The sequence below is a fragment of the Podarcis liolepis genome (genome assembly GCF_965112155.1).
Source record: "Podarcis liolepis genome assembly, chromosome: 4".
In the NCBI taxonomy this organism is placed as follows: Eukaryota; Metazoa; Chordata; class Lepidosauria; order Squamata; family Lacertidae; genus Podarcis; species Podarcis liolepis.
In genome coordinates this window covers 52825433-52850357 of record NC_139558.1, presented here as the reverse complement: position 1 = coordinate 52850357, position 24925 = coordinate 52825433, and the positions used below count along the sequence as shown (strand labels likewise).

At 40.2% G+C, this 24925-nt stretch overlaps 1 protein-coding gene across 12 annotated transcripts in view; it reads right to left on the bottom strand.

Moving 5' to 3' along the window:
* Positions 1 to 24925, bottom strand: part of ERG (ETS transcription factor ERG) — a 111244-nt gene that overhangs the window by 17049 nt on the left and 69270 nt on the right. For 11 of the 12 annotated variants that reach the window (XM_083500212.1, XM_083500211.1, XM_083500215.1 and 8 more), the window contains one exon: positions 3259 to 3476. In XM_083500212.1, coding sequence (XP_083356338.1) covers positions 3259 to 3476 — 218 coding nt within the window. Of the gene's footprint in view, positions 1 to 3258; positions 4715 to 4886; positions 5347 to 5417; positions 8840 to 24925 lie in introns of those variants that run through there. The other variant, XM_083500205.1, reaches the window with a different exon arrangement.

Here is a 24925-nt window from a genome sequence, read left to right as displayed (position 1 = left end):
AATTTTACCAGCGCTGCTCTTTGCTTTTGCATGGAGGGAAACAGCTGGTTTAAGTTTTACTACACATGATCCTTTCTCCATTAGAGCAGACACTTCAATATTTCTTGTGTATGAGGTTAGAGTGAAGAAAGGGCTGAGGGAGTGGGAGCTCTAACTTGGCAGTTACAAAATGATGTTCCTTATATACTTAATTTACAATTATATTGGTGCTGGGAGAATTCTGAAATCTGATATGCTGGTACCAATACCAAAACCACAATAGCTTCCCAGTTGGCCTACAAGTTTCTAAATCCATTTTTTCTTGTTTTCCTTTTATTATTTCATAGAAATTCTATTATAATGGCAATGGATTACATTTCCCAAGTTGTATTTCATTTCGAGAACTTGTAAGCACATTGTGCTTGTGGTTCCATAAAATAAAGAGTGAGCTGGAAGCCACAGCCCTCCTATGCTTGCTTCTGAGAGTAGGAAATCTCATGTTGTTTGAAGCTGCCAAAACAAGAGCATGCTGCCCATAAGCAGAAGTGTGTGTGTGTGTGTGTGTGTGTGTGTGTGTGTGTGTGTGTGGTGTGTGAACCACATAAGAGTCAGTGTGGTGTAGTGGTAAAAGCTGGGGTAGCCAATGCAATGCCCTCCAGATGCTAGATTATAACTCCCATCATCCCTCACTATTGTTATGCTACCGTGGATTGATGGAAGTTGGAGTTCAAAACAACCGGAAGGTACCTCTTTGGCTACACCTGCATCAGTGTCCAGGTTTAAATCTCTACTCACACACAAAGCTCATAGGGTGCCTTTAGGTTAATCACTATCTCCCAGTCTAGCCTACCGCGCAGGATGGTTGTGATAATAAAATGGGGGTGGGGGTCCCACATAGAAATCATTTGAGAAAAAGCAGGATATAAATAGAATCAACCAACCAACACAATTCCACACTTTCTGTGCTAAGCTGAACAAAAATATCAGCTAAACTAGGTTATCCTTGGAGATGTACTTGCTTACATGAAGAATGACCACTAGTTGAGAACAAATCACATTTCCTCGAGGCAATTCCAACATTAGTAGGTCTATTAAATGCCTGAACCAACAGCTTTCCTTGGGGGCTCCTCCAACACCTGAATTTCTAGCTTATGCTTGCCCACTGAGACCAAAAGGCTGCATGAATAAAACTAGCACAGTTCCTCCATGATTAGACACCTGGCATCAAACCAAGGTTCTGAATGTCTGGAGAATTTGTTACTTGAAATAAGAACTCACAGATATTTGAAGACTGTGCTACACCAGAGCTTCACATTTTTCTAGCTTTAAGGACCTACCAAGATGTTTTGCTGCCCGTAAGATGCATCATACCCCTGAACATGCACGGAATTTGCTTTAATTAAATATTTTTTTTCCATATCTACATAATCTACCTTACTAAACTGCCAATGCCATGAGGCCAAATATGTCCACAATTCCCAAACACCAAGAACTGAGGTTAGAACTGATTTTATTTCATTTGAATTCACAATATGGTCTATGGGTTTTTAATGCTTTGCCCTCTTCTGAGGAATTACTCTTGCAACCTGTTGGGAAGGCTCAGGAGGGATCACTAGGGGAAAGGAGCTGCCCCTGCTGGCACTAAGTGTCTATCACATGAAGTGGTTGCCTCACTGTACCTAATGGTACATAGAGCTGGACTTATCAGTTTAGAGTCCCATGGACTGCAAGAAGATCAAACCTATCCATTCTTAAGGAAATCAGCCCTGAGTGCTCACTGGAAGGATAGATCATGAAGCTGAGGCTCCAATACTTTGGCCACCTCATGAGAAGACTCGACTCCCCGGAAAAGACCCTGATGTTGGGAAAGATGGAGGGCACAAGGAGAAGGGGACGAAAGAGGACGAGATGGTTGGATAGTGTTCTCAAAGCTACCAGCATGAGTTTGACCAAACTGCGGGAGGCAGTGGAAGACAGGAGTGCCTGGCGTGTTCTGGTCCATGGGGTCACGAAGAGTCGGACACGACTAAACGACTAGACAACAACAATACATTCCATATCAGCGTCATTTGTAAAGTGCACATTTTAAAATATCATGGGAATTTGAGGGCCACTCAAAATGAAATCAGCCTGTATTACTGATGAACTTTTGGTAACCTAGAACATGATGCATTTATGGCCAAAATCTCATGGCAGCAGAATCAAAAGATTCCAACATACAGCCCAGATAATGACCTGGAAATATACCAATGCAATTAGTCTGTTTCAGACATGAGAGCCAATGCACACAAGTAATTTTACAAGGATTAAAGCTGCATTTGGATAACTCTAATATGCGGAAATTGACCAAAGCATTTTTCTTTTTTAAAGTTTGTAAATGCATGCTTCTGCCCCAAAGCAAAAAGATAGCAATATAATTTTGAATGGTGTTTGGTCTACAGCTCCTTTAGCCCACTATGGGAACAACATTAAATATGGGGCTTGTCCACACTTTTGCTTGTCCCTTGTCTACAAAGCATGGGTTCAATGGGTTTCCTGCTTGTGTTGTGCTTTCTAGGCATGGGTTCAAGTCATTTCCCATTTCTCCCACTGCTTTCCCTGGGTAGACAACCCACGCTTTACCACTGAATTGGAGCAAACGACAATCTGCTGAAAAACTGATTGATGTTTGCTTTAATTCAGCGGTAAAGAGTGGGCTTTCCCCGGGGGGGGGGGGGGGTCAGTGAGGCAAGCAGAAGTGTGGTCTCACACTTGGTCTCACAACCTCATTTTGAAAGTGCTCTGCTGATGCAAACCTTCTTCAAAGCAAGTCATTTTGAAAAACAGGCTGCATGGGAGCTTAGCCACAAATGGGCTCATAATACAAAAACACAAAATTTGGAGCTAATTAAGAAAAAGCTAAAGAGAAGTTGCACTCTTGTTCAATATACTGAATATTAAGCCTACTGATATTTGTTTTCCCTCAATCCACTTGCCATTCTGCAAGCAGCACTAGGATGTTACAATAATTTGAGCTGCATAAAGGCACTTTTCTATGAAGCACTTTGGGAATATTATTTATTCCACCTTCCATCTGCCTCCTTTAGTAGAGAACCCACATTTAAATAAGCATTGGATCTCCTAGTTTTGGTGTTGTTTGCCTGTCTACCTGGTAAAGAGGCAGCAGGGAAGGGATCATCTAAGCACTAGGTCTGCTCCTAATTCTTCGATTCAGGAAGATTCAGAGTGCAAAGCCTTGCCCAAACAGATGCAAAAAAAGAATCTTTAAACTTTTTTTACCTTGAGCCATTAACTTGATTTGGATTGCATTCCATCTTGATGGTGACTCTGGCTGGAGGTTGCGATAACCAGTCCTGCTGGGGAACACGTGGACTCATCTTTGATGTCTGCCCATATTCACTGGAAGAGGAGGCTGTCATCTCTGCCTTAGAAAGGTGGGGAGTTCCGTAGGCACACTCAAATAAAGACTGGTCTTCACTCACAACTGATAATGCTTCCTGAAATCCAGAGAAGAGAAAGCAACAAAATGACCTGAGAGAAAAGTTACGCATATTGTACAGAACTTTAAGGTTTTGATCCACAGCAGTGAAAGCAAGGACCCATCTGCACTATGCATTTAAAGTCGTATCATACCAGTTTAAACAGCCATGGTTTCTGCCAAAGAATCCTGGGAACTGCAGTTTGTTAAGAGTGTTGAGAGTCGTTAGGATACCCCTATTCCACTCACAGAACTATAGTTCCCAGAGTTGTTTAACAACTAGGGAGCTGTGATTTGTAGTTGTGTGTGGAGAATAGGGATCTCCTAAAAACTCTTAGCACCCTTAACAACACTTTGTACAGTGTATATAACTGTAAACTACAATATTCACTTCATGGTCCTTAGAATGATTTGCTCTCTGACAAAACCACAAAAAAACCCAACACAATTTCCAATTAGTTAACAGGCCTCATCACCACAAAAAACAAGGGGGAAAGTTGAAGAGCCAAAAGGTATACAAATTAAGTGCTGCAAGTTGTTCTAAATTACATAGTTTGTTCCAGCTGAAGAGGTTGGGTCTTGTTGTTCCAGTCATTGGAGTGTTTTTAGGGAAAATTGCAAATCCTTTCACTGAAGGTGTTAACAACAGTAAATTAAACAGCAGCAGATGCTGGATATGTGCTTCTCCAAGATGAAAAATGTATCACTTCAGTTCTTTTTCTGTGGCGCAGCCACAAAATGAATTGCTGCTGTGTGCCTTTTTTGCTGCTCTGCACATACATCTTTAAAGCACAAAGCCATTCCATAGCTTTTGAAAGCTCTTCTCTGATGAGTAATGCCAGACCTCAAGCAAACTGAGGAATGCAAAGTTTCATGTGGACATGTTATCCAAATGAAGGTGGGGGAATGAATGATTTCAATATTAATACCTATTTATTCTACCTATTTTTATGAGGAAATAAATACAAATATCTAATTAAATGGAAACGTTATTTCCATGAGTTCTGCTTTACCAGAACTAAGCCTATGAATTAATTGTCTTAGGTTGCAGTCCTTCACTCACTTATCTGCAGTAAGTCTCACAGAACTCAGTGCAACTTTACTTCTGAGTAGGCATGTATATAATTGCTGCATTTAATTGCTAGCAAGTGAGACTGTCATCATACATTATAGCATACTCGAGCTCTTCCTCCCAATTTCCCCCATTTTCAAAATAGCAAAATAGCAACCACATAATGGTCTGCAGTAAAACTGGACCTGTGGCCAGTGGCGTAGCGTGGGGGTGCAGGGGGGGCGGCCGCACCGGGCGCAACATCTGGGGGTTAGGGTTAGGGGGCGCAAATCCACGGGTTAGGGGGCGCAAATCCACGGGTTAGGGGGTGCAAATTACTTGCCTTGCCCCGGGTGCTGACAACCCACGCTACGCCACTGCCTGTGGCATGAAGATTATCTTTGAATCTGGAATACGTCACTTGACTTGTGGATATTGTTCATGGAGGATGAAAAATAGGAGATAAATCCAATGTATTTCTATCCAATGCAGGTTTTACATTTGAATTACAGATGAAGGAAACATGAAAAGTGAAATTAAATGTAAGCATCACTTGTGCAAATGGGCAGTATGTGTACAGATGTGTGTGTAAGGAGTTGAATACATCTGAAATGTATTCTGCCTCTGTGACATTGATTTATCAAATCAGACTAAGTACCACTAAGTTATTATATTGTCATAGATCTAGGGCAGGGGTAGGAAACCTAAGATCCATGGGCCGGATGCCGCCCAATCGCCTTCTCAATTCGGCCCACGGACAGTCTGGGAATCAGAGTGTTTTTACATGAGTAGAATGTGTCCTTTTATTTAAAATGCATCTCTGGGTTATTTGTGGGGCCTGCCTGGTGTTTTTACATGAGTAAAATGTGTGCTTTTATTTAAAATGCATCTCTGGGTTATTTGTGGGGCATAGGAATTCATTCATTTCCCCCCAAAAAATATAGTCTGGCCCACCACATGGTCCGACGGATGGTGGACCAGCCCACGGCTGAAAAAAGTTGCTGACCCCTGATCTAGGGTATACCAGGGTCTGTGAATGAATGGTAGAAATGAATAAAATGGTAGCAGTTAGAGAATATTTGGGATATGAAGGGAAATAAAAGCTGCAAAACTGTGCCAGACAGGAAATTCCTGGGTTAGCTTATGCAAACCAGCCTCGCCTGGCTAGGTAAGTACTGAGCCATTAAGGGCCATTGGAAATGCAAAAGAACTGTCCTTCTCCCAACCCACCCCAGGAATGGACAAAGGCAGGAGAACTGGCAAGTTGTCAAGGTGACAGTGGGGTGTGATGTCACAGGAAAATGTGTCCTTTTTGAAATCTAAAGGTGTTCTGGGAATAAAAAGGAGGAAGTAGACAGAACCATCTTGGCACTGGATGGAGAAGGCTGCACCAAGAGACCAGGAATCATGACTGGCTGCTGCTTTGGATTCAAGCCTGCTGAAGTTATGAGAGACACTCTTGGGGTATAATACTCAGCACCGCTCCACTGAAGACTCCAGGTGTAAATGAGTGTACAATAAACCATATTTCTTGAAGACACTAGAACTTCCTTTTTCTTAATGGAAACACAACCCTGGAACCCCCTGGAATCTTGCTACCGCCCAGCAGAACTTGGGGGAGTGGCACACAAACTTCATAACAATATCAATGACAGGGCAGCTGAACAACAAAAACTCTTGGCATGAAAAGTAAGAAAAATGTTGCCTTAACCTCCCTTGGTCATAATTTTATTGCCAGTTTGGAAAATATAACTTACCTACTTAAAATTGGAACTTAGAAATAAGTTCAGTATGAACTTTAGTATAAAACTCCTTGTGGGAGGTACACACACAATGCATCAGGGTACTACTAGAATTAGGAGATCTGTAGATGTCTATCAAGTTATTTTAGGATTTTGTACCCCGGTGTGAGAAAGGAATGGATAGGAATGTAGCAGACACACAGAGATCACCCAATATCTGTAATGGCTCAGTCATGTGCTATAAACCTAGGAAATGAGAGGGGTGATTCATATTGGTCCTGTGTGTACGAAGGTGGACTGTGTATTTGTACTCAAGTTTTCTATTTTGGTGATATTTATAGTACATCCATCCATCCATCCATCCATCCATCCATCCATCCATCTGTTCATCTATCTATCTGAGAATACTGTGTCTATATTAACTATTTTACTACCTTTCTGTGACTCTCCCAATCAATAAAAGGATTCAAAAGCTGTCTGTCTTATGGCTGATGTATGTGTTCACGAAAAGCACCCTACCAAGAATGTAGCACTCCAGAATGCTGGTTTCAAATTGTATGACTGAATGACTGTACCATATCAAAACTCCTTGTATGGAATGTTAATTTGTCTGTGCTTTTAAATTGTGAGGTTCCATTCAAATGCATCATCTTCCTAATGACATTCTGAGGTGGAAAAGTCTTAAAAGAGGTATGTGGTACTTTTAAATGAATATTTAGATGAGGTATTATATTGGCAATCACTACTGATGGATGATGGCTACAGCAGCCATATGTTGCACAACCAACTATGAAGATACAGTACCTGCTTTCCCTCAAATCTTAGAAGACAGCCACAACGTAGCAACCATTCATCACTAATTGTTGTTACTATGTAACAAGCCACTTTCAAGATATATCTGAAGGGAAATACTCCACTTTGTTTATTTTCTATTCTTAAAAATAATAGAGCAAAAGTAAGGAAGGAAGGTCAAAGAAAAGTTTTTATAAAAGTATGGAGGTCAGCGGACTGCAGGTTTTTCTGCAGGCATTAAGTTGTGCCATGCATTAAAACATACATTTGGGGAGCGTGTAAGCAGTTGCTCTTTTATTGCTTCCCCAAACAAATCCATTTCCTACAAATTAGTGCCATATCTTTTGCAGCACAGCCAACTTCCCAGAAAAACAACAGGAAAACAAAGTGTGAACTCCAAGCAACCCACTTCCACAGAACAATGCAGCATACCAAAAAGAAAGAACCCGCTGTTTTGGTTGTGCCTAGAGACTTGAAGAAAAAAGGAAGGAGGAACCTTAAAAGTAAAAGAGCTGTGTAACTGTAAATATGCAGCAGGCATCTTGCCAGTGATTTCAAATGGTTTGAGGTTTCAAAATTGCCCAGAAACCCAACTGAAGTGCACTAGGGATCTTACACTTCCAGGAACATGATAGTACAAGAAACCACCGAAACATTCTAGGTGATAAACAGCTTGTGCTTAATGCCATGAATATAGTTAGTACAGTAACAATTTAAATACACTACTGAGAGCGCTAACAGATTTGTGTTTAGTATAGGATTGGTACTCCTACTGCATGTAAGATTTTTGCAGCATCCAAAAGATACTGGTATCAAAATATTAGCTCATACTGCCTGCTCCCATTTGGGATTTACCCTTTCTGCAGAAAATCGAACTTGTTGCCAGTGATTCATTTGGGATTTCTGAAAAAAAAAACCATTTGCAGTATTAAGCCCCTGTCTGGAAGCACCCTGATACTGTATATCATGCCAGTTTATGTCACATAGCAGATTGTTTCATGAAAGCAAGCTCAGTGGACTTTGAATTTTGAAGTCAAATAACTCTTTAACTGTGAAGAAAGTACATTTGAAAAACTAGGACCAAGGAGCTTCAGTCCTCAGTTGTCTTCACTGTGCAAACCAACATATTTTTTATAGTCAGTGGGCCTCATTCATTTCCACAGGATTTAAGGCATTCCTTTGCACCCAAGAGGTATATAATACGGATTACTATAATAAGCAATGACTCAAAATGTACAGTGAAAAACAAATGAGCTTTTGATTTTGATACACACAGATACCCATAAACTAGCCTCTTCAATTACTAAAAAGATTTCAGGCAATATGCTCTAACTTTCTGCTTCATTTGAATTTCATCCATATTGTAAAATTTAGTGAGCTAAAAAAACAATAGTTTAGTGCGCACAAGCACTATGCAGAGGTATGCTGCTGAATAAATTCCCACCGGGCTCATCTTGCAGTTGCTGTGCCACCCATGGACAAAAACAAGCCAGCACCTGGTTTGTTGTGCTATTCCTCTTGGCTTATCGACTGTGGTTTGTCTGGGAGGAAACAAGCCATGACCCTGATCAGACAACACCACAAACTTTGGCTTACCAGGACAGGCTTCTGGAGAGGAGCTTGCAACCACTTTACTCCTCCTCCTTGGCCATTTTTGACCCCACACCATGCTCAGCCAATTGAAGATTTGGCTTAGTGTGTTGTCCAAGCCAAGGCTTTTGGTTAAGCTCTTTCTTTATTAGAAGGCAATAAAACTGCTAGCACATTTGCAAAGCTAAGAAGGGATTAGTATGGTTTCAAGTTGGATGGGGAACTGTGTGTTGAGGTTCCTGTATTGCAGGGGGCTGGACCAGATGACCCTTGGGATCCCTTGCAACTCTACAATTCTATGATTCACTAACCAACAGCTGTAGCCAAGACAATACTATAGAATACAGTCACAGCAGTTCTCAGAAACAACAGTCAAAACAGAACACAATCAGTAAAAATCTCTAAATTAAATGCCATCAAATGCTTGGGTAAGTTAGAGCTTTTAAGTGGCATCTAAATGTTAATGCACACCTCACAAATGTGCCCTGGGAAGAAATTATACAAATGAGGTGCCACTACAAAAAAGGCCCAGTCCTGGGTAGTCATCAATTTCGCCTCGAAAGGTTGAGTCATCTAGAGCAGATCTTCAGTAAAAGATATCAGAAGCAGGCAGTTTTCTATGGGAGTTGGTTCTTCTAAATGCCGCTTAAAACTATGGCGAACATTTAGAAAATTGCTCCTCCCTTGGGCCTGATGCTGCTGTGCTACCAGGAGCTAAGCTACTGCATCCAAACCTGAGTTTATAGTTTGTCTCACTCAGATAAGCCATGAGTGGCAAATCAAGAACAAACCTTGGTTACAGCTCATGGTTTGTAGTGAGATGGACTGTTAAATGTTAGAAAGGTGCCACCTCTGTTGTCTTCTTGGTACCTACTGAAGACTTTCCTCTTTCAAGGAAAATATCTTTCCCAGTCTGCATCTGTATTGGAATTGCTTTGTGCATCTTTTTAGATATTTTATTTGTTTTAGCATTTATGTGTTTGCCACCCTGGGTTCCTTTGGAAGGGCAGGATATAAATAATAATTAAATTTAAAAACTGGTCTGAGTTTGGACATAGCCCTATATCTAACCATGGCTTAACCCACAGTCACAGTTGGACTGGGGAAGGAGCAAATGCAATTTTCTAAATGTGCACCAGCACACTTGCTCGTTCACACTTAGCCATGGTTTGGTTTAGCATGGTGCAAAAACTGACCAGTGTATAAGTGTATGTTTGTGTGGTATGGAGATGGGGCTTATTGTTTCATGACTTGCCCAGTAGATTTCCATTTCTGGGGAAGCAGCCTTAAAGAACACGACTTCTGAAATTGTGCAAAGTGCCACTATTGAATAATCAATGTGGAATTCACATGCAGAGCTTATGAGGATAAGATTTGAGCCTTTAACACTATTTTGGAAATGATAAAAATCTGTTGGCGTGTCCTGGAATAACCCAGGGTATTCTTGACTTTGATTCAATAAATAGGTTTTCAGTGGACTGCTATAGTCTGACATCTTTGTTTCCATTGTGCTCACAATAATTTATGGGCAGTTGACCATAGGCATGGCCTAGAATTCTCCTCTTATTACCCTTTTCCTCCTGCCTTTTGTCCTTGCGAGATCCAGAACCCTTTAAAGTCAATGGAAAGGCTTCTTACAGAAGCAAATAACAGTTGCTGGCTAGAGGTCACGACAGGAAGTACTGTGTAAACATACTTGCTAGCCTGTTGATTGGTATTATTAATATTTTGTTTTCTGTTTTGGAATTTACTGAAGTTTCATGGAAGTTACAGAGCAGGCAGGATCTTTGCCAAGTTGTGTTATTTTGGTTATATCAGAATGCCCAAAATAAACTTAGCTCCAGATAAGGCTATGTGTTCTTCTATGATAGTATGAGCTGTTTGATGGTGGAACAGAATACCTTGTAAGGTAGTACATTCTCCTTCATTAGAAATTATTAAACAGCTGCTGGATGGCCCATTAAGGAGGCTATGAGTGGATTCCCTGCACCAGCAGGACTAGATGTCCTTTGAAGTCCCTTCCAAATCTATCATTCCTTTTCATTTGCTGTAATAGATTACTCTTGCCTGAAGCTTCCCCTACAATTTTTCTCATATAGGTAGCTGATCCGCTGACCATTTTCACATAGATCTATAAAATCAGTGATTTCAGGGCAATGTTTTTCTTCCTCATTTTACTCATAAAATTATGTACATTTATATTATTAGCATGGATCCTTTGACTTCTCTAGGACTGCAGAGCTAATGATTTTATTATCATTTTGCTATAAATACCAGTGTTCAGGATTTGATATGATAGGGAAGAGGTTTTCAACCCTTTAGAGTCCACGGCTCCCTTGACCAACTACAATCTTTCTGCAACTCCCCTGTGAGGAAACACACTCTGAGTCACAGCAGCCCGGTTATGTCGCCCCTTGCCTGCCAATCCTTCTGCCCTTCACCCCTTTTTGGTCACTCTCTCTTGTGGAGGGTTCCCCCAGCATCTTCTCCTCTCCCCTCTCCTCAGGGGTCCTCACCCACTTGCTTGCTTCCTCCGAGGATGCCTCAGCTCCTGGCAACCAGCACCCTCTAGGTTGGCCCTAGAGGCAACATTCGCCTGGAGATCTTGTAGCCAGGGCCATTGGTGTGAGAGGGCATCAGAGGAGGGAGGGAAGGGAGGAGGTATGGAGGTCCATGCTGCCAGTGGCACCTCTGACCACTATTCAAGGCACCCCAGGGTGCCGCAGCACACTGGTTCAAAACCACTGTGATAGGGAGACTGGCATTCTAATTCTAAGCACATTAACCATGCAATGTTATACCTGCCACCTCAGAAGTAAGTTGTATTCCATTCAGTGGCACTTACTCCCAGGTAAATGGCTAGGGTATAGCAACCTACGGTAAGTAGTATTAAAAATATAGCATGCTTCTAAGTATATTCAATCTAATCTGGGCAAGTGCCCCCCACTACTGAATATGCAGGCCAGACCCTCCAAGTGTTCCTATATTCCAGGGACGTCCCTGATTTAGAGAAGCCATCCTGGTTTTTTATTTGATCCTGGAATATCCCACTTTTCCTTAGTATGTCCCTACTCTCATCGGAAAAATGTTGGAGGGTATGGAGTTATCCAACCCCCAAGCCATCTGAAGGCAATCCTGTCTAAAGAAGTTTTTAAAATGTTTAATGTTTTATTATGTTTTTATATATGTTGGAAGCTGCCCAGAGTGCTGGCGCAACCCAATAAGTTGTGTGGCATATAAATAGTAAAATGATCATTATGGAATGGGATGCCCCTATTTTAATCGAAGAAATATTGGAAGTTATGGGAGATCAGAATTAACAACAACAACAACAACAACAACGAGAAAACTACAGAATCAGGTTTGGAATTAAGGTGCTTTGTTTTCAGGAATTCTGCTTTAAAAAAATCATGAAAATAAGTGTCTAAATTAAAGCACATATTGAAATAAGATGCCTGAAGACAAAACTCTAAAAACTGTTTTTTAAAAGTTCACCTCTCTTCTTTCTGGGGCTGCTTCTGCATTGAAAACTGATCTATGATGGATTGTTAAATAATAATACTTAACATTTGAATATTTCAGGGGGTGGAGTGTTTGGCCTCCCTGATGCCGCTGAACTACAACTCACATTGACCCTGGCTGCTGGCCACACTTGCTGGGTCTCCTGGGGGTCACAGTTCAACAACATTTGGAGCGCCAAAGATTCCCCACCCCTTGCATATTGCTTTATTTAGTTCTAATCCTAACAGCAACCTTGTCAGTCAAGTCAGTATTATTGTCTTGTCTCCCTTATTGAACATAGGCATGGTAGTGGTGGGACTGAAGCTGAGAGAGAAAGAGGCTTTCCTAAGGCCACCTAATGAGTTCACAGCAAAGGTGAGATGTGAACTGGGGACTTTCTGATTCAGAGCTCACTTTCTCAGCCACTATTGCTACAGCAACTCTCTAATAAACTGATTAATTTTTTTAGATGAATCAAGTAGTATATACATTTTGTCAAAGGGGAGGAGCTAGACAAATAATCATCCAAGGAGTCCTCAATGGCAGAACAGGCGGAAGATAACAGGCGGTATGTTACAAGGGCTGTGAAGGCGGATGAAGGCTGCAGCAGATAAGAATCGGCCGGTCGTCGTGATACCCATGCCATCGGAATAGAGCCTTACTGCGAAGACTGTGCGTTGGTCAGCATGCACTGATCTACACACATAAATTCACACACAGGCGCCTTCCAAAAACCCATCCCAAACCCAAAGAAGTCCCATGGTGATTGGCAAATGGCAATGGGGGAAGAACTGTGAAATCTGGAGGCCCCTAGTCATGTACCGGCATATGGGTGGTGGATACAGATTCAGTTGCTCTGACTCAAGGAATGAGGCAGTTGAGCAGCTCGGCAGCTGTATCCATGACTGAGCAGTCCTATTTAGGATCCACTCTGCTCACCCCAAAACAGGGAGGGGCTAGTTAACGTGTTCATGGAAGATAATCTTACTCAGCCACAAGTGATCACCGAAGAAGAAGAAGAAGAAGAAGAAGAAGAAGAAGAAGAAGAAGAAGAAGAAGAAGAAGAAAACATTTTGTTAAATAAAATATAATACAGTAGCCATTAATTAGATAAAAAAACAGCAAATGTTAACGGATTAAATCCTGATCATGTGCAGTTTGGGTGATACCTGTTTTTCACAAACACACACACACACACACACAGAGAGAGAGAGAGAGAGAGAGAGAGAGAGAGAGAGAGAGAGAGAGATTTTGTTTTGTATATTTTACTCATTACTTTTCTGGCCAATATTACTTTTGGATTATATATTCAGAGAATATATATTCTGTGGAGAAAACAGAAGCCTACCTAGTTTGAAAATAAAACTCAAGAAGCAGGTGTGCAAGATAATGTAGAGGCTCCTTTAGATCTTCAGAGTGTGATTTCCCCAAGTGTTGCTCCTGTGCCTTTTAATCATGCTTGCATGAACTTGGGCATCCTTACATTTCCATATTTATACAACTGCTTCTGGCCAAAACAACTTTTAACGGAAACTGTCCTGCTTTCCATTTTCCAAAAATGGATAGTTCGATGGTTTTTGTGAGCTATCAGGGCAAAATATTTTGAGCAAAACTCATAAATCCACAATCTGTTTGGAACAGCACTGACATCTGAAAGGAGATCTCAAGATGAATCTGCTTAAACCTGGGTTCATTAAAAGAGCTAATTCAAAGCACTGCAATTGTTTCAGTTGTTTATGAATCTCGACCTTCACAATGCTATGAAAATGTGCTGTCTCCTAAAGATGTTCTTTGCCGATATGACACACATTTTGTATTGTTTCATGGCACACAAGCATTAAATATCCCAGAGGTAATCCACCCTTCTCTTAACGGCTGATGACAGGTCCAATGCCTGAGCAAAATCAGTTGAAGGAAAGGGAAGTCTTGTCGGAAATGAGATTAATCTTGTAATGAGTGTTCAGTCCTGATAACCCATCTGTGCAGAGAACTGCTTTAACTGGAGTGCAATTAACCTTCACCTGACAAGTTCTGCCCAACTGTTATAAACAACATTAAAGGCAACCCCAGTTTCTGTGCAGACTACGCAGTCACATTTCAATACCATGACTACTGCTATGTGCAACAGGTTACTAACAGTTAAGTCCCAGAGGGAAATTTAAAGTGATCCTGGGAATGTTTTCCAAATTATGGCATGTATGTAACCAAACTTTTCTGAGAGTAGACCCATTGAAATTATTCGTCATGCCCATTAATGGGGATACTATGAGCATGACTAACAATGTATATGACAAACTACAACTCATTTAAAAAACCAGTCAGGTGATATAGTCAGGCATATATTGGTCATGAAAGTACTTACCACCAGTTTAAAGTGGGCTGAGGTTGGTATATACTTTCCTGGAACATACTTGAGGTTACCAACATGACCTTAAGCCCGGTGCATTGAGAATTACAAACATTTTGACATGACTCTGATCTCTATTTGTTGTGCTGTCTAAATAAATGTATCTTCATGATTTGATCTCAAACTAGTGGATTTTCTTTTCTTCTTTATTTAACAGCAAATTTCTATACTACTCTTCGCCAAAAATGCTCATCAGATGTTGAACAAAAAAAAATACAAGACCATAATGTATATTAAATAAAAGCATTAAAATATTTTATATTACACAAACAGCATAATTAAAAACACCATAAAAATTGCTCAGCCCATCAGCCACTAAAACGGAGTTATATCTAACTTGAAAATAAAGAAGTTTAATGAAGAACCACTTTCTAATTTGGTTTTATCCTCACCAAGTGCCAAATTTAGACACAATCAAGCTGAATTCCTTGTTCTGTGGTGCAGACAAGTACACCAGACATGAGCACATTTAGTAACAAATATTGCGTTCACTTTACAGAATCCGAGTTTACTGCTTTTTTCCTAAGTGTAAATGTTTTTCATATTTCTTTCTCTCAGGAAATAAAAATAAAAGTGGGTTGTAGCCAATGTTAGTCCTCAGAGTAAACCCAGTGTCATTAATGGGCCTAAATTAGTAATTTCCAATAATTTCAGTGGGTTTACTCTGAGCAGCACTAATACTGAATTTAACATAATGTCTCTAAATACATTAATACCAAACTACAGAAGCAAAAAGCATTTTATAAACATAATCATATACAACATCAGTAAAAGATTAGTCATTGTACATTGTTCTAGGCCCCCAAGTCTGTGGAAGTCTCTTCCTCAAGTAATACACATGGCTCTATTTTTGGGAACGTTTAATAAATGTTTTTTATCATTATTAGCTTTTAATTAATTGCTACTTTTCTTTATTAACTGTTCTAATCAATAACCATTATCGTATTAATTACTGCTGCTCAGTTTTGGTCAGAGGTCCCTTTACCTTTACCTTTATGTGGTTTTTAGTGGGATATTTTTCTATGTTTGTTTTTCCTTGGGAGGGCAGCTGTGCCCTAAAAGCTGGTTCTAAATCAGTTAATAATGATTTTTAAAAATTGCTATGGATCAACAAAAGTTTCCAGTTTTGTGCTCTAAATCTAAAGAAGTGAGAAGTTTATTTTGGACCTTTCTGAACAGCCTTTCAATGAATTACAAGATAATCGTAACTATGTCTACTCAAAAGTAAGTCCTGTTGAATTCATTGATGCTTACTCTCAGGTATGTGGGGTTAGGAATACAGCCTGATATTAGTGAAGAGGAAGTTCCAATTCAAAGAACTTCCTCTATTGGTACTCCCTGATCTGGTGAGCTATCAGAATAGGAAATGGAGGCAGGAAGTATCTGTCTACGGGCTCATTATCATCATAAGTGCTGTGGCAGCGTATTTATTGTTTATCACAGCAATAAACACACATACACACATACACACATATATGGTATATACATATATATTCTCAAGAATGGCAAATTCCTATGAAGAACAGTATCTTGTTTACGACAAACCTTTACAGCATTGTTCAAATTCCATAGCATTGTTTGCTTTCTGTCTAATAAAAAAGGATGAGATGTTTCCATTCAGCATTCCAGTGACGGCCCATTGTTTAGAATGCTACTCAAGAGTCTTTTTTGCCCTTACTTTCACCCTCCTTCCCGCCCTCAATTTAAGGACTGTAATTAGGCACCAAATCTTCATGTTGCCTTTCTGTACCACTTTAAGACTCTGATCAGAATATTTCTGAGAGTGATAGAGCATAGCTGTACATTCTTGAAAAGCAGCAAAATGTAGTGAGCAACCGGACACCCAGTCAAAACACTCAGTCAAAGATGGATGGAAAACCAAAGGAGAACGAAGGCAAACAACATAGGGAAACAGGCGGTGCTTGCTATTTTCCTACTTGGAATCCTGTGTCCACATGCACATGAGCAAAGCAGAATCGAGCTTGCTGGCCTCTCTGCAAGCTCCATGTATTCCTCTGAACTGATGTGCAAACAAACTATGCGTGGATCAAAGTCTCTACAAAATGCAGGCGCCCGAATCACAGAGACCCTTGGCTCATACAACTTCCAGAGGCACAGCTGTATTAATTTGTTTTGCAGCAAAGTCAACAAACACTGAGGAAGCCTACTCTAGTCCCAAAAAATATGCCACAATAAGGTTTACTAAATGCACTACAAGACTTATCAGTATTTATGCTCAAACAGATTTATTCTTATTATAATAAAATTTATATACCACCCTTCATCCAAAGATTAATGGGCATTTTACAGTTCTGATAAATAACTCATTCCAAGGCCTAATACATAAATAGCAAAACCTAGACTGGATTATGTAATGTCTCAGGTTATGAATGTACAGTGGTACTTTCGTTCTCAAACGCCTTGGTACTAAAACAACTTGGAACCCAAACACTGCAAACCTGGAAGTAAGTATTCCAGTTTGCAAACTTTTTTCAGAAGTTGAATGTGCTCCGTTTCGAGTGTTACACTTTCGTTTTGAGTGCTATCTATTTTACATTTTTGTTTTTGCGGCTCTTTTTGTTTCGTTTTTGCGACTGTGTGGAACCTAGTTCAGCTACTCACTGATTGATTGTGTGACTGCAGTACATTGCTTATTGCTTTCGATTTATGGATCAATGGTCTTGTTAGATAGGAAAATTTTTGTTAAATTGCTGTTTTAGGGATTGTTTTTAAAAGTCTGGAATGGATTAATCCATTTTGCATTACTTTCTATGGGCAAGTGTGCCTTGGTTTTGGAATGGATGCCCGGAACAGATTAAGTTTGAGAACGAAGGCACCACTGTATCTAGACACCCCCTGTCCTTTGGAATTGCAGAAAGCAGGAAGTGGATAAATTACTCAAGGCATTCTGGAAAACTGGCTAGGAATGGAAGCATATTCCCCAGCACAAACACTGTAATGGAGTGCCCAAAGTTTTTGAGCCCATTTTGTATTGCCATGGACAGTTTAGCCATGCACACTCACTCTCCCAAACCAGAAATTAGGCTTGGAAAAAGTGTTATTGCTTCTCCCCCCCCCCCCCCAACAGGCATAATAAAGATGGTACAACTAGTAAGAATTAACCATCTCTCCACAGATGCAAACTCCTGGAAGATCACCCCCCTCAAAGAGCCAGTAGAAGGCTTTCACAAGCCTAATTATAGCAAGGAGGGGTTGTACCTGGGAAGTGACATGTTACCTCTGCAGTTGGGACCCTCGTGGTCACCCCTCCTCTGTTGCAATTGAGTTTCAACAAAGCTTTCCAACATAGCTAATGGAAGACTTCTTTCAAGCCTAATTTCAGCCAAGGGGAGGGACAGAAGGAATGGGACTCTGTCCCATTCCACAAAGTCTGTTCAGGTGACTGTGCACCTGTGTGCACCACACTGGCAACTCATGTGCTATAAGAATAATTTATGCTGGTTTATCCGCTTTTGCCCTCAAATAATGTTGCCTTGTAACATTGCACTGGGTGCAGCAGTACATATGTTCAATTCTGGGCAATTATTTACAGCTACCATTAGTACTGAGTCTTCATTAATGATGTTACTCTAAAGCATCTTTTCCTCTCACAACAGAGGCAGTTTTAGGGTAGTGCAACTGGTGTAGTCACACTGGGTGCTGCACTACAAAGAGCACCAAAACAAGGCCGTAGAATGGAGCATCAGAGGTGAGGAGGAGTGTCAAATTTTAGCGTCACACAGGGCATCGTTGAAATTTGAGAGCCTGAAGTCCGCCACTGCTCACAAGTACACATGTTAAGCTGTCTTTATCGCTGCGTGACTGAATTGCTGTTAACCTTAAGCTATATAGTGTAGTACATACTTAAGTAGACCCAGATTTGCAGCTGGTCTATATTAAAGGGGAATAGGAAGTTTTGGCCTTCATCCTACCTTATGAATGCAATTTTTAAGAAACAAATTTGACCCTTTAAAACTATTACATTTCCCTTGGGGGATAGCATTCAAATTCCATTTGTCTGAACATGCTTAATAACTCAATCAAGATGCACTTTTAATCAAATTAGTCTCATTAATCATGCTTCTTTTAGCACTGTTTCTTCAAGAGAATAGCTGTTTGTTTAGCAGCGTCTAGAAGTTTAAGAGAAGATCTAAGACAGCAAAGACATGGGAATGTAATCTGAGTGCTGCTACCATGAAATCTACATGCACCTCAGTGTGGTTCATGAAAAAGCCCAATGAAATGGGGGTTACAGAACTGATGGGCAACAGCTACACTAGGGTGGATTGTTCACAGTATTGTGTGTTGCTAGCCATTGCCCTTAGATTTTTGACACAACACAGCACAATAGCTTGGAGAAAACGAAGGATGCCATTTGTTTGATTGGGAGAATAATCTGGCCAGAGATTTTTATATCCTGCAGAATTAGAAAGGAGGACACATAATTCTCTCATGGAAATAAGTCATTGAACTAAGAATGTTTAAGATTGGCTGTACTGGGTCCTGGTTCTGCAGTAACAGACTATTGTTACCTATTTAACTTCCATCAATTTCCAATGCTGGGACCTTTCTGCAACTTTTGTTATATAAATAAACTTTTTAAGTGAAGTATTCAATAAAAAGTAAGAAAAAACTTCCCAATTTTGAAATAAAAGAGAGAAAAACAGCCAAGATGGAACAAAGGATTTATGCAGCCTCGAAACGTTTAGAGTCTAATGGTTCAGAAAGAACTTTTGTTATGTTCACAAGTTTAGTGCTCCCTAGATATAATAAGTTATGGTTCTGCTCCCACCTTGTTATGTAGGAAGTGTAGACTATACACTGCATATAAATTCTATTTTGAAATTTTTTATGTTATCTATTATATGACAAGGAACAAGGAGGATATAAAAGAGTGTTTGTTAGTAAGGGGAGCCTGCTATGTTTTTAACAATCACTAGAATGCAATTCTTGCTACCTGGAGCTCAACTCATAGTAAGGAATTACCTTTCTTATTTTGGCATCTTCTATTGTCCAAGGCCAAAACTACATCAATGAACATAAATACTAGCAATGTGGATGAACAGCATTCTATAAGAATTGTTTACTGGAAATGCAGTAGACATTGAGAAGACAATCCAGAGTAGGGTCACCCATGCATGAGCCCTTTTCTGCTCTCTCTTTCCTCCCCTGATACCAAACAGGCACCCCAGACTTGCTTAAGCCCCAAACAGGGACCATTTGTTCCTGTGGAACAAAGAGGTCTGAATGACTCACAAAAGCAAGCCAAGACATGTGCTACGTGCTCATGAGTCCACCTGTCTAATGGTGTAATTCTATCCTAAAGTCACACTAACTGTGCACGCAAATCTCCCTATGCTGACATAACTAAAAGTTATGATAGCATAGTGAAATTGTGATAGTGTAGTAGGGATCCGAATGTGGCCAATCATGCCATAGATCCAGCAGTATTGCGAAGCCAGCAAAGGATCACAGCACGTACATGACTTTCTTTATCCCCCCGCCACCTCCCACACTGGTGTCTAGAGAACATTGGTGACAGGGAGCTTTGGTTAAACAAGGTTAACCACAATAAACAGAGAAACCAATGTAGATGAGTAATACTTGTGTTCTGAGCAAAGGCCTATTTCACCAATGTCTTGCTTTGGGCTTAGCCACTGTGAAACATCAGTTGATTGCACATCCAATGGAAGAGTGAGGAACTGGAATTAAATTTGTATACCGCCCTATTTCTCTAGATCTCAGGGTGGTTCACAACATAAAATTACAAAATGAAAAACACAAAATACACAACAGAAATAAGAACAGAAACAAACCAATAACCTCACTCTTCCACAATACATTTAAAAGGGCATCAGGTGTCAATCAGCCAAAGGCCTGGTTGAAGACATGCAGAATGAGAAAGCGCCTAGCTAGCAGTACCTTTCTCAAATATTTACTCACCAACCCCTAATAAACATGTAGTCACAGGAACCATCTGTTGCAGCTGCTATCCACTGGCAATTGGTCAACTCTGCAGCACTAGAGAGGCACAGGGTGTACCTCACCCACTAGACCACCAGCAAGTCTTCTAGCAGCAGGGACTAGTGGGAAACCATCTATTCCTATGTGGAACTGCCATATTTTTGTCCCAAGACAAGTCCTATGGAATAGAGAGCTCTTTCCATAGCAGAAAAGTTGTTCTCATGCCCAGCTGGAGAATGTAGTGATGAGTAAAGCTTTGCCTTGTACTCTGCTGCCTGTTACACAGCTTTCAAAGGCATAGTAGCCCTGCTAGGGGAAAAGTAACCCACCACAATACTTTAGGAATTCACTCCATCACGATGTTGCCTAATAAAATCGGGGCATGTTCTAGTTAAGTCTCTATAACAAATACAGACCCTTCCACTTGTCACTCACCTGAGCTGACCTCAGGATGAAACACTAAATAGTGGTGGGGCTGGGGGTGGTGGTTTCTACCATCACAGCACTCCAGGGGCTGTTGTGGGAATAGTTTGTTGTCTCTTTTAAGCTGTGCTGATTATATGCTGTTGCAAACTACTTTGAGGATTTTTTAATTTTTACAATCAAGTATATAATTTTTGTGAAATAAATAATAAATACGTCATCTAGTACAGGTGGAGACTTGTTAAATTAGCTAGCTAGGTAGCAAAGAAGGAGAAGCTTGCTCTAAAAATGGTTCTTGGTAGCACAGTAAATGCTATCTTTACAAGTAAACAAACAAACAAACAAATGTATCCCCCCCCCTAAAAATTCAGGTCTGGTTTATTAACAGAGAAAACAGCATGTCTGCAACATGCGCACAGCCTAGCTACTGGAAAGCCACCCAGAGTGTGGCGGCATGATCCAACAGGAGTGCCTTTATGACTCCTCTCCCATTGACTACTGTAATAAACTATGTATTTGGGCTGCATAACGAAGAGAGCATGTAGGAAGAGCTGGGTAACAAGTTTGGGTGGGAATGTAACCAAAATACACTAGTAACCAACCACAGGAACATGGGGTGGGGGGAGTTGAAAGGATGAGAGGAAAACGAAAGGTGTCAAAAGGCCACTGATCCTCACGCCACCTTCTATGGATGCAACACTGCATTGTCTCAGCTGTATGTGTATCTTTCTGGGGGGCCATATCAATGGATAAGAGCTATACCCTTTTGCCTGTTTGCTAAGTCCGCGCTGTTCTACTGCTTACAACTCCATATAAGACTCTTTAGCACCAAAGTATATATAACTGGGATTGACTTATACTTGAGGCTGTAGGGAAGAGAAGACAGCACATCAGGGGTCAGGCTCGTTCCCAACAGAAATATGAGAAAACTCAAACCATTATTCTAGTGGACTATGACTAAGATTCTCTTTCCTCTGCAGCTTTTACCACACTGAACTAGTTTTCTGCAAGCTTTTCACAGGGTGGCACAACAAAGAAGAATGGGTTGGCAGCAGAACTGGCTCAGGACCTAGCAGTTCATACAATAGCCCTGCTCTGCCTCCTCCCCATCCCATTTGGGGGGTTTATACTGGTTGCTGCTGCCAGCTTTTGGGGAGGGCATTGGGGTGCTTCTCATTGTTGGGGCATCTCTGCCTGTGGATGATGGTGGAGCCAAGCAGGGCTGAAGTACTCCTCTGTTCCATCCGATCTTCCTCCAGCATGTCGGATCGGGAGTTTGGATTCTTCTGCTTGACTCTGTTCATCATTCATGTTTATTTGTAAGAGATACAACATTGGATTGTAGTTTTGTACAATCCAACATTGGGATATTTGTAGGTTTTTTAAGAATTATTATTTTCCTCAACATTTTTTAGAGCCCTTGCATTGCTTTTCAGATCCACGTCTCTCCTCTGACTGATAAATTTAATCCTGTGTTTGCTAAATCTCGTTGAATCTCACACACCTCTTAAAAAGCATTCTGTGTAAATATGACTCTGTTGGAAAATAAACCAAGCACTAGGCATTTTTTTATCGTCTGCTCTGTACTTGGAGACTCTCATTCGCCTGAAAGCCAAATATCTGGATCAAATTCATCCTTAGTCTAATCAAGAATAAGCCCTCTTAGGCTTTGTTATTGGGTGCTCAGCAAAGATAAGAGTGTAGAAGCGGAGATGAGCAGGCTAACTCTATTCCCCACCAGCACTATCCTCCTCACCTTCCAAGTCGTGGAATGCAAACCTTTGTACCAGGGATCATTTTGTGTACATGGAGGCTCCCCACATGTTTTGGGACCCTGATTTCCCAGATTTTTGGAATGTGGAGTACCTTCTCCGATACAAAAATACCCCTGCTGCATATAGTCTCCTTCCAAAGTTGAGAGGCAATGAGAACAGCGATCTAGAGCTGGGGCATTCATCCCCACTTCCCCACCTCATGTGCTTATGGAACACTGGCTAAGAGTGCCTTAAAAAGAGTTAAGATTTAGTACGCTATAAATAAAATTCATTCCTGCTACATACATCAAGTGCAGTGAGGGATTTACGTATAAGCTAAACAAGCTATAGCTTAGGGCCCCACTCTCTTGGGGGCCCCCAAAAAATGTAAAGGGGTTTTTTTAAGTTAGAGCTTAATAATTATTTCAGTATTAATATACTACTTCTTAATTGTATTGCACTATTAATATACTTCTTCTTAATTGTATTTCAGTTCAACAATTACTTTGATAAAATTCATATTTTGTTATGTGTAAATGGCTTTCGATACCTATTAGGTCCATAAATTACCATATAACATATATTCAACACAAAAAACAGAGACAATTTGTTGTTGACAAAGGACAGCTGGACATAGAAAGGGCTCCATTACCTTCAGTAGCTTAGGGCCTCATCAGACCTAAATCTGGCCCTGATCCAAGTGCATTATTGATTGCTTTTTTTATCTCTAAGCGAGAAACAACTATGGTCCTGATACTTATTTTAAAAAGAACTCAGGACCACACTATGGATTGCCACAGTGTCAAAGCATACTGTTAAACTAAATGAAACAAAATTCTTCTTATACTTATTTGCATCACAAAGGCTCATTAGTTCCAGGGTGTCCAAGACCTTACCAAGTGGTACAGTACAGAGAACATTAAAAAGACATGCCTCTTAACCATGTGCCTCAGTCCCATATATTTCAACGACACTTAAGCTTTACTAGCTATTCTCCATTGTGTTCATGCATTTTAATTGGACTTCCATTTACCAGATGAGAGTTAAGGATATGCATAAGCTATCTGACGAGCTACACAGCAAAGGAGTGAAAACCTTTTATTCCGGTTTTCATGCAAACGGTCTACAATGATGTTAGCAAAAATAAGGGATGAGAAATAAAAAGAATTGCATACAGCTGACTTCTACTGCATTGTAATCAAACCTACCTTCTCATAGAAATGTTTTCCATTCTCTGAATGGGCCAATCTTCCTTAATTGAATTAGCTATATAATCTAAGAAATACAGGACATTCTTTTTTATACTAGAAATAAACAAATGTTGCTATTGTAATTGAGATTGAATTACATAAACTGATATTGTCAGCAAAGGAATTATGCAGAAATCAAATTAGATAACTCTAACGGCTATTGAAACTTCAAACATTACTATTCTAATTACATAGACATTTTATCTCAAATAGCAGAGCGTCCTAACCAACCACAAAAAAGGAAACTAGCAATTAAAAGCTGGCTATTTACATGGTCCAAGGTATATTGGGTGGCTTAAACTGAGACAGCTAGCCACAAATGTATGCAGTATGCCATTTCAGAAAATGCAGTACTCATTAAAATATGTTTTATTACAAAACTGTAAATGCATCTGCCAAGGGAAGCACAGCCTGCTGATGGGGAAAAAATCCAATTGAAGGCAGGCATTTTTTTTTAACCTTTATCCCACCATTTTTGAATAAGGAAAAAGAAACATCAGCATAATGATTTTTACTCTAATCAACTAGCAATATTGACTTCTATGCTAAATAAAAATGGAAGCTTGATGTGTATTACTTTGTGTTCCTTTTACAGATTATAAGGTGTCTACAGTCACTGGGTTTATATATGCCATCTGTACACTATACTAATCTTCTGCTTGCAATTAGTGTTAGAATAACAAAAGGGCCTGTAAGCTTCCCAGTTTGATAACCAGACAAAAACTCCCCCGTTTGTACCAACATTTTAAATTGGCTTGTAAAGATGGCAATGAGAACATCCAATTGATCTAAATAAGGATACGGGAATAAGATATAATAAATGGAATATAAATCATACCGAATTATGGCAAAACATCCCCACCACAAAACTATTACCATTTCATAACCTTCTGCTACAAAGCAGTTTGCACCCTTATTAAAAGCAACTGGGGTTAATATTCTTCAAAAACACTAAATACATATGACTCCCACTCCAGGCTTTATGGCTGTAGTG